This window comes from Populus alba, chromosome 9 (genome assembly GCF_005239225.2).
Source record: "Populus alba chromosome 9, ASM523922v2, whole genome shotgun sequence".
Lineage (NCBI taxonomy): Eukaryota > Viridiplantae > Streptophyta > Magnoliopsida > Malpighiales > Salicaceae > Populus > Populus alba.
Genome location: NC_133292.1, coordinates 8006602 through 8017472, shown reverse-complemented (window position 1 = coordinate 8017472; position 10871 = coordinate 8006602). Strand labels below are relative to the sequence as shown.

The 10871-nt window shown below is 35.5% G+C and overlaps 2 protein-coding genes across 5 annotated transcripts; one reads left to right on the top strand and one right to left on the bottom strand.

Annotated features, from left to right (window-relative positions):
* Window positions 1-3134: 3134 nt before the first annotated feature.
* LOC140955950 (uncharacterized) lies at window positions 3135-10748 on the bottom strand. 3 transcript variants are annotated; one of them, XM_073411373.1, is made up of 4 exons: window positions 10367-10748; window positions 10220-10266; window positions 3339-3411; window positions 3135-3255 (listed from the first exon to the last, which is right to left on the bottom strand). In XM_073411373.1, the coding sequence occupies exons 1-4, from the start codon at window positions 10575-10577 to the stop codon at window positions 3206-3208; spliced, it is 381 nt and encodes a 126-aa protein (XP_073267474.1). In that variant the 5' UTR covers window positions 10578-10748; the 3' UTR covers window positions 3135-3205. The 3 variants fall into 3 exon arrangements, with proteins under 3 accessions (XP_073267474.1, XP_073267476.1, XP_073267475.1); XM_073411375.1 differs by lacking the exons at window positions 3135-3255; window positions 3339-3411 and adding exons at window positions 6186-6446; window positions 6854-6897 and having other exon boundaries at window positions 10367-10747; XM_073411374.1 differs by lacking the exons at window positions 3135-3255; window positions 3339-3411 and adding an exon at window positions 6186-6446 and having other exon boundaries at window positions 10367-10747.
* On the top strand, window positions 5673-7084 carry LOC118059084 (protein SOB FIVE-LIKE 5). 2 transcript variants are annotated; one of them, XM_035071901.2, is made up of 3 exons: window positions 5673-6113; window positions 6257-6340; window positions 6440-7084. In XM_035071901.2, the coding sequence occupies exons 1-3, from the start codon at window positions 5673-5675 to the stop codon at window positions 6509-6511; spliced, it is 597 nt and encodes a 198-aa protein (XP_034927792.1). In that variant the 3' UTR covers window positions 6512-7084. The 2 variants fall into 2 exon arrangements, with proteins under 2 accessions (XP_034927792.1, XP_034927791.1); XM_035071900.2 differs by having other exon boundaries at window positions 6254-6340; window positions 6440-6875.
* Window positions 10749-10871: the final 123 nt, after the last annotated feature.

The following is a 10871-nucleotide window of genomic DNA, read 5'->3' as shown; positions in this document are numbered from 1 at the left end:
ATGGCCTGATCTTAAAGGCCTTCCATGCAAGCATACAAAAGGTGATTTTATGATTTTTTGTGTGCGTGGAAGGAGAGGTGGATCAAGAAGTGAAAAAATAAAATAAAAAATGATAGGAACCTGTCTTTATTTGGGCCGAGAGGAAGTAGTTCGACTTTTGTAATTGGGCCAGACCTGTTTAGTTGTTCACTTATTCGAACCTAGATTGGATCGTGGAATTAAAATACTTTTGGGCCAGATCCGTCTAGTTTCTCTTTTCTTTTTTTTTTCTTTTTTTTCCAGTTTAATTCTCTAAAAATAAACATGGTTTGAACTATGCTAAACATAAAAACAATGAACAGATGGAGCTGGGCTTGCTTCCACAAGTAAAATGCTACTGACGATAAAATAATAGAAGAACGATAGTATAGATAATAGCCTTGGAAATAAATTAGCCTTTTACTGGTGTGTTAACATAGATTTTTTTAAAAAAACTTTTTTCATATATTTTAACATTCATTTTTGTTAATTAGATATATTCTATAGTGATTAATTTATATTATAAGAAAAAATCTTTCAATATTAAAATTTTTGCTTGAGAATAATACTTATATAAGAAAAAATTAAACTGAACATCTGATCTGGTTAATTAGATATATTATATGGTGACTGATTAATTTTGTTAATTGGATACATTCTATAGTGACTTGTTTGTATTATAAAAGAAACTCTGTTTAAGAATAATACTTGTGCGCAATTATTTTGATTTTTAATATAAAAAAACTAACACTAATTTTTATTAAGTTGATATTATTAACTAAAAAAAACTCGGTAGCACCGGAATTAAGAAAATGTATTTAAAAGCTCTGCTAGCTAAAGGCTCCTCTATTGGACAGGTGATTCATATAATTTTACTAAAATTATAATATACAAATATGATTTCAAAAGTAACTTGTATACACAATCTTAATGAAATGTAGTCATTTCTTTATACAAATATGTTTCATGGTCTACTTAATATATAAAAAAAAATAATCAAATTCTTCTACTGGAATTTATACACGTAGTATATTAAATTCCTACGCTTAGATTTATGCATATAGTATATTAATTGCAACAGATTTGTAGAGAAACCTATACAAATATTTTCTTACATAATAATAATAATAATAATAATAATTTATAGCGTTGATTTTATATGTATTTTTTTTATTCTTATGTGTTTTTTTAATCAAAATTAATAATCACATGCATTGATTGATTTGAATGTCCTTTTAGGCTAAATTAAAATTAAAAAAAATAAAAAAATATCATTTCTCAAACCATTTACCCGACACAATTGTAATCTCAACAATTTCTTAAAAAAGGAGATCTTTTTAGATTAAAGATCCGTTATTTTCTATTTCATTATGAAAATAATTTGAACTTCACATGGTGTGATGAACTTTCTATTTAAACTAAATAAAATGAATTATGTAAATATACCAAAATTTTGTTTTTAAATAAAATCTAAAGGAAATATAGCGCAGATAATTAAGCTAATATATATTATAAATGAAAAAAATAATAGAAAAAAAAAGTAGATGAAGGCATTGAAGAAAATGGATTATATATATATATAAAATTGATAAAACATGCAGTCTATGAAAAGGATATTAACAATTGACAGGTGTTCCTAATTTGGAGAAACTACCAATTATACCCTTGTAATATTGGAGGTTGTCTGCACCATTCCTCCTCCTGCATAAAAATACCAAACTACCATAGCCTCACCGTTGAACTTATACATCTCTAATCTAATATGCCCTTTTGTGAACTCATTCTACAGGTGACTTGATCATGCAATTATTTAATGTTTGGACCCAGCGGCCATCTCTTTTTTCTTGCAATTTTTCAAAAACTTGTTGTCAATAAGAAGGCACAAAAGAATTATCCAGCAAAGTGAAAGAACGATTCTCTCGAATATCTAATTTTATTTGAAAATAAAAGGTGAAGCTTTTGCTAATCTAAATCCAGTTCTCTCTGAGATAAAAACAAAAACAGAGAAAAGAAGAATAGGAACAGTTATCTCTGTAAACCCCAGCCATCATCCTCCATCAAAAGCTCCGCCTCCGCCACAAACACCACGCCTCTCCCCCGATTCCTCTCCCTGCAATCCTTTCCTGTTGTTTATCCACTCTCATTTTTTATCTGGAACAAAAACTAACTTAAAATTCCTTGAAAAGAATTATGCTCAAAGCTCAGTAGGTTTGTTTAGACAACAAGATTCTATAGTGATTGACGCGCTGTGGCGGAGAGCTTGGAGAAATGCAATGCGCCATGGAAGCAAATCATTGCCCCTGATTACTAAAAGCAAAGGAAAGAGGAGAGGTGTGTTTTGCCAAAAATGATTAGGGGAGAGGGATCTTTCTGCTAGTTATGCCCCGCATGGTCGGTGTTGCTGTGCCCCCTCTCGTGCCTCGTCCGTACGATGTCCTTTGCTATACGACAAGAGTTTTCTACCCTTGGATACTAAGAAAAGATTATGTCGGGTCCCATAAAGTGGGGACCAGAGACCCGCCACGTGACTCTGGCTCCACATATGAATCTACATGCAAAAGACGCAGGACAGTGTGGGCCTTGTGGGTTTATGGGCCTTTCCATCTAATCACGGGCCATGTTTTGCGACCTAAGCTCATCTGTCATCCATTGTTGGCACGTAGATGGGAGGAGGGCCTTCACAAATCAACAATACCCTCGACCATTATAAAAAAATTAAAAAAAGAAGAAAGGAGAATAATTTTTTTTCACAAAAATGGAATTAAATCTTAGCGGAGTCCATATGTTTTCTTTCTTCTTCTTCTTCTTTTAGCGGATTTTAGACCTCAGTAATATAAAGAGAGTGGCATGACTGTAATCATTTTCAACATTTTGTTTGTCTATTCGTGATCTTCTTTTTTTACTCCTTCTATTTATGTAGCAGTGCTTCTTTTGTTTTATGTAATTCAATGTTGTTTTTTCCTCTGTTGTAAACTAGAACATGGGAGCATGCCACATCGTCAGAATCAGCCCTAGTTAATCCTAACTTAACATGCATCTTCTTCTTTTTATTATTATTATTTGGAGAAACTTGTAAATGGTAGTTAACTTGCTTACAGTAGTTTCTTTACCCCTTAAGGTTACAAATAAGAGAACTCCTCATGATGCATCTCTTATATATCCTCAACGGTCTGATCTTACAGTACTCTCAATTCGATGGCCATGATGGCAACAGCACTTGAAGTATCCCTAAGAGATCTGTTTGCATAGAGTTATATTAACGATGGCCAGTGATCCAAGAAGAAAACTCACATGGGATTCAAAAAAGTTTCAAATCTTACCATCTTTGGCCATGTCACTTGCTGTGTGGATCGATCTTTGACCTGGTGGCGGCCTTTCTCCAATCTTTTGAACCTTACACCGACATAAAGAAATCTCAGTGCTCCATCAAGATTATCAAGGATACCATATGGTTATGATGCAATCACATTTTTATTATGATTAATTAAGAACTAGCTAGCTAGCGCGCCCGTGCACTCATTTATGATCACGTGTAATTTTTCTACAGAGATAAGCTTTTGATGAAATCTTGGGTTCCTACCGTAATTATAAAAATACCCTTTTATTGCACGAACTAAATATATGTCCAAAATAAATCGACGTTTCTATTTATCCAAGTACAAGACACAATAGAAGTCTTTGTAGAGGAGACACAATATAAGACTTGGTCAGTAAAAGCAACAATAACAGATATAGTAGAGTACTCTAACACTGATAATTTTGTCAGCTAGCTCTGTTGTTTTCCAATAGATTTAAAGATAAAAGCTATCATCTTTAAAATGTACATACAATGGATTCATATTTTATAAAATGTAGAAATTATTATACATGTTAGGGTTTATATTCATCTCTAACATAAATTATTCATAGATATATCTCGGAAAAAAATAAAATCGATATATTAAATAATGTGTATAGATATAATTCATCATGCTTGACTAATTACATGGAGCATGTGTGTGTGGTCTTTCGATTAAATTCTGAGAAGTGTTTTGCTAGCATTCCCAGAATTCTACCATTTAAAAGCTCAGACAAAGCAAAAAAAATATATATATCAACACCTAATTAGTGTGATCATGTGGAGAGATTGACCATGATTAAGATGAATATCCATGAAGAATTCATCATGTGGTAGGTATAATATTTAGAACCCTACACATATAATATATGTTACGAAAATGCTAGCTAGCTACTTTCGGGCTCAATATATATCTCCCTTTCACATAAGTATTTGAGGTAAATATTATTTAATGGTATTAATTTAAGAAGAAAGGGTGAAGAAGTTAACTTTGGAATGAGCACACAGTGAGAATAGTAAATGGGAATTTACCAGAGAGGCTCGGGTTGAAGTGCGTGTGCACGTGCATACATGTGTGTGAATATTTAGAAGCTATCGCATATGCAAATTGATGCAAATGTATATGCACACGTGCCCACATGCATGTGTGATTTCTTCAATGGATAATAGAGCTAGGAGACTGCAAAACGAATGGACTATATAGTATTTGAAAAGTAGAGAGGCTAAAATGTGACAGCATGTGGAGATTCATAAAAACCTAGTCAACTGCATTAGTAGCATCGCACTCCCTGCAGACCTTGCCCCGAGGAAAGCTTCTCCAATCTTCAGCCTCCACTCGGGCAGCCATGCCTCACATTTGCGTGGGTGTATGAGCCTCTGAGGGCAGCAAGAACTCTACGGAGGAGCCTGCCGTGGAGGCTGTGTTTCTTCATTATCACCACCACCACACAAGTGGTTCCATAGCCCAAGGAGACGGGCTGGCTTTTACCTCTTCTTTTGTTCCGAAAAAACGCACCTTTATTTTCTTACTGAACTGACCAAACATGACACGTGTTCAAATAAAAAAAGGGTACAGACAATAATGTGTATCATTTCCCTTTTCATGGTAAATCAATAGCTAGCAGCTACATTTATACCCGAAGATTTAATTATTTGAACAAAATCATTCCCTTCAGGACCACGTCACTCAAGGTTCAAAAGAGATCACAGCAAAAACATGGTAATAAAATCAGAAAGAGCTAGCCAAAAGAAAAGAAAAAATAAAAAGAAGAAGGAAGAAGCATGGCGGCAGGAGAGAGAGAGAGAGAGGGAGAGAGAGAAGGGATAGGTGTCCATATAATGTGGAAGGGAAAATGGACGTGTACCTGGTTTTGTTAAGCGAGGACGCAGTGCCTCGCTGTCCAGCATGTGAAGAGGTTGTGCCTTTCCCTTCTCTCTCTCTCTCTCTTATTACATGCACCCACTACTACACTCCCAACTGGCAATCTTGATCCATTCACATAGAGAGCCTGAAAGCGGAGAGTGAGGACAAAAACAAGCTAGGATTTGAACCTGATTCTCTTTGTTTTTTCCACACCCTCTCCACACTTCCAAGTTTCTATCCCTAGCTGAGCTCCAAAAATAGACATACACAGCCCCACTGTGTTTGTTAGTAATATTGCCCTTGGCTAGGTTCAACTATCTAGCTAGCTAGCTCTCCTCCTTCATAAAAAGGCAGCCTCATACCACAAAATTTCTCATCTCTTGTAGTGATTGTTTCTTTGAGACTTGTTCTAAACAACGAAAACTAGCTACTCGATCTCTAGCCAAGCGGAAAATGAGTAATTGCTTAGCCTCAGAATGCAGTGATGACTGTGAGTCTGGTTGGACTCTATACTTGGAACAATCTTTTCTTCCCCACCCAAATCCTAAACATAGTGATAATAGCACTGGCTTTGTTGATGCAAAGAGTACCGGTTTTTGTAGAAAAGGGAAAAACACTAAAGAAGACTGCGAAGAAGAAGATGAGGGGGAGGAGGAGGAGGACTTGTCTATGGTCTCCGATGCATCTTCTGGTCCTCCACATTTCCATGAAGATGAAAGTCACTTCAACCACGGTAATGGCTTCTTTTATCCATCACCCAAGGATACTACGTTGCTGAATAATGGTGCCAATTATGGCCAAAAAAAGAAAGAACATAGACGTCACAAGCAGGATCAACAAATGCCTTCTTTTCTTGACGATACTGCTAGCTCTCCAGCTTTCAACTTCTCCATGGTTTGTTCATAAACATACAGCCTTATAGCAATATTTTCTACATATAGAATGCCAATTAGAGAATTCTCACGCTTTGTATCATACCTTCATTATTCTTGATATTAACCTTGCTTTCTTGTTTATTTTTTTACAATATATAGCAGAATAATTCTGCTCTCTCCAACAACCAAGCTTCGATGGAGAGTGTATTGGATTATTCACAGGGTTTTTCAGCTACTCATTTTCAGGTACTTGGCCTAATTCATTAATCCAAGGTTCTGTCTGCCTTTTTAACATCAAAATATCATCTGATGGCGATATCTCAAGCATGCTCAATATTCTTGCAGGGAAGATCTGCAAAATCAAGACCACTTTGGTTACACACACCCTTCTCTATCTGGAAACCAACTTCAAAATAATCAGATGAGTATGTTTCATAATATTTAGTTCTACCAAGACATGGCAGTTAGAACATCGTACAATGTTTAAGCCATAAATGTAATTTTCTTTTCCCTTTCTTTTCAAAAGTCGAAACTCGAAAGTTTGATCAATGATGAATGTTTCGATTTATTTCTGGTGGCTTGAAGGGAAGAATAATATACGGTGATTGTGCATTACTTCCGGTCACTGTAGTTATTACCTTTGAAGCTTCTCTAGAAGAGATGATGGAAATTAGAGGGCGGCCAAATGTAACCAACAAAAAACAAAAAAAAGCTGCCAAAGTAAAAAAGAAATGGATCTCAAAAGATCTTGTTCCTTACAATTTTCTTCTTTTCTTTTTCCTGTCAATGCAATGGGAAACAACCTGAGAGCAAAAGTTGGAAATAAATTTCTTGTTTTCAAAATTTATTTATGGTGGGTACAAAATGTGCTGTGCCTTTTAGGCAGCATCTGTGTGAAGAATTTATGCTCAGTCCTTGTTTTTGATGGAGCCCCATACTCCGTTGCAAATCAACACTTGATATCTCATAAAACTACCATGTCGTCATACAATATGCAAATAAATGAATATGCTCCGAACAAAAATCCCTTTGCACCAAGGAATTGGGTAATCAATCACATACATAGCAGTGCTAGAGTATTTTGTAATTTTTCCTGCCTTTGAAATTTAGTTTATGATAAATAAACTTGCTGAAAGGTGTAAAAACTTTAATTAGAAATGGATGCTTTTTATTTAAAGATAAAGGATCTCTCACCTCTTCCTCTCGGTTTTGATGTTTAGGAGTAGTATTTTATTTTGGTCATCCTTGCTGGTTGGTTCCAAATTCAATTCGTGTTTCATGCTTGTCGGACTTAATTAATGATGACAATTAGCGGTCAATTTTAATTCCCCTTTCGTCTTCCCTATCATGCACGCTCCCCATATCTGTAGCACTCAATTCATGGAAAATGAGTTTTATGAAGAACACACATACATAAAGTCTCAAATTCTCCAACTACTCCCAATAAATTCAAGAATTGAGGTCCTTACACGCCAAGAAGGAAGCAAGAATGAAGAAACCTAGAACGATATCATAGAGAGAGGAAACAAAAGAGGATCATTGACTGAATCATTCACATGTAATTAATCATCTACTACACGAAATAATTCTATAATTGAGACACCCAGATTGTTTTTATAATATTTTAGCATACCTATACTCTGTTTCAACAAACAGTACAAGAAAGTACCACAGCCTAACTTTGGTGGCTGCTATCTAGATATGATCCAAATACAGATCAAATAATCAGATTTGTTTAGGTGGGATTCCTCCAAATCGACCAGAGAAAAAACTTGAGCAGAAGAAAGGACAAAGCCTCGACTATGTCCCCTAAGTGTTCAGACAAGGCTCCATTCATCATAGCAGTGCTTCTGGCTAGTTTTCAGACCAACACAAAATCTTGGTTTAATGTGGACATGAAAGGATGATGGAAGGAGTATGGGGTGATGGGTAGTCAGATAAGTTCGGAGATGACAGAGGAAATGTCGAAGTTGATGTTGGAATATTTCATATGCATCTCCGTGACCCTTTTTGAAGCCCTGGAGATCCTGCCTCAGATCTTCCTGACCCGATGGAACATGCCTCATTTTGTTTATTGTGTGCTTTTTATCTCATTTGTAAGGATCTTATTTTAAAAGCAATTTATAAAAAAGAAAAAAGTGTTCATGTTTTATGGCAAATTTTGCTCTCTCCTTCACCCTGTCTGCTTTGCAGCTGTCATTGGACTTGATGTCATGAACAATTATATGTCCCCTTGCGTTTCTTTATTCATTCAACTATACCCAGTCAGTTCTTAATTTTGACACACGTGTTCATTTCCCACATGTATAACCATCGATCTTAGCTAGGTTCTGTAATGGGAGTCTTCTATGTAGTAAAATAAAAATAAAAATAATACAAAACCCTAAACAAAGAGGAAAGAGAAGCTAAAGATCAGCTAAACAAGATTAATATTGAATGCATATATACTAGATAATAACATAATTAACTAGGAGTGGACAGTGCTGTCCATCATTTTGGATAAGGATCTAAGTGAGCATGGGAAGAACATCCGTTGCCCTTCCAACCACTACCAAAACAAAACCTTCAATCCCCCGTAACATACAGCGGGGAAACGGGGTGGCTTTGTCGTTTTATATATATACATGTAGCTAATTTCTATTACCGTCTCCATTTCCGTTTTAACTACAAGCTAGTGTTCCCATTTCTCGTGACAATGGTCTCCTCTTGTTCCTTCTCATTGCCGCCACCCCTCTAGCTAGCTGCATGTGTTACGAATCAGAAACCATGCATGATTGATCTAAGATTTCTAAAATAAAAGATCGACCCATCATACCAGCACTCTCTCCCTTTCTTCATAGTTGATGGAGGCCATGTTCATTATTGAGTATTTTATATCAAATCCCAATTGGCACCATGTTTATGGACATAATAATAATAATAATAAGAAGAAGAAGAAGAAGAAAGGGCTGGGTTCGGCAGAGTGCGAATTGGGCCATTAAAAAGAGAGGAACTAGTCAGTCCATTCACGAGCCCATCTTACTGTGTTCTTTCAAAAAGGCCATTACATTTCTTGTGCTGAGAGTATAAAAAACTCTCCCAGTCGTTCTGGACCCAAAGGATAATTGGATAAAAACATGCGCAGTCCCTCGAGCTCTGTATCTTTTTCAAATTGATCACTCGAAGTTTTGGTCACTTGAATCGCCTACATCCGATTTACAAATAATTGAGCCCCTTCATTCAGTTTATAATCCTCTATATGATTTCCATGGGTTTCTACGGGCACACAATAAAGTGGGAAAAAGGGATTTGATCACTGGTATTGATAAACCTCAGCATAGGATTCGAGTTGGAGAAAAATCAACTAAAAGATTTGATTTTAATACTTGAGCCACCACATGTGATTTTTGCTGAAATAAACGTGAAAAATCCACTAGATCCATGCATTTGACACACGAAGATTTCATATCGTGGTTTTCCAATACGAATAATTCAGATTCAAATCTTAAAACTCGAGGCTGGAATTTCAGCAAATTGAAAGGGTATTTCTTTTTATTATGGAATCTACGAACTAGCGGGTCTTCAAATAAAAAATAAAATAAAATTGAGTATACTATAGCCACATCTCGCACATCATCAGTTTAATACCGTTTGGGTGTATTAAACTTGAAAATATTAAATTAATATATTTCTTTAGTATTTTTAATGATTTTTATTTATTAATTTTAAAAATATTCTACATTACAATACCAAACACATAAAACACAATAATAATTGCGTATCAACAGAACAGTATAAAATCGATTTAGTGCATTTCTTCACCAAAAAAGAAAGGAAAAGAAAAGGAGAATGCAAAACGCGAATGAGTTTCACATACAAGAAAAATCTTGATTATGATTTTATATATAGTTGTTGACAGCAGCAGAGAATATATATATATATATATATATATATAATATATATATATATATATATATATATATATATATATATATATATATATATATATGGCCAATCAAGAATACCGTTCCCTCCATTCATTTCTTGAAAAACAAGTCATTGAAATTCAATTCGACAAGAACCACCCATAAAAAAGAGAGGAGAATTTAGCAGTAGGAGGAAGTACCGTGGCAACTAATGCTATACCTCCTTGTCGTTTCTGGCCTTGTTTTCCTCTGATTTCTTCAAATATCCTGTCATCCAAACATTAATGGTTCAGTCAGCTAGGGCTCCATAGAAGCACAAAAAAGAAGGGGAATAAAAAACAAGAAGCCAGTGATGGGTATTTAGTACTTCTAAGAAGATCAGTGCTTGAGTCATTGACTGAAAACACATCAACCATGGTAGATAAGAGGACTCCTCTTCTTCCAATATCAGCTGCCCTTGTTGCTGCTCTGGGTGGTCTCTTACCTTCTTTTTTACTCACTGCATGAACATTTGATGAAGCAAACTTGTTGACTGTAACTGTCAGTGCCATCAACACGCTCTGGGATATTGAAGTCATCTGTTGAAAACCATTCGATAAACACCCGAACACAGCCGCTCTCTCTGTAGCAGCTGTAGCGCTGCAGCCACCAGTTTTTGCTTCTCCGTTTCTTTCTTTTTGGTGGAGCTTGTAGATGATGAGGTTTCACGGGTCTTATCTTCTTCCAACTCCAGTCCAAATACTTTGTTTTCTATCATCATAATATACAGAATTATCGCATTCAAAAGTTGTAAAAAAAAACACACGCAAGGTGTTGGCACGTGCGAATCAGTCCTTTCTTTCTAATAGCCGACATGTCAATCCTTCTCTAGA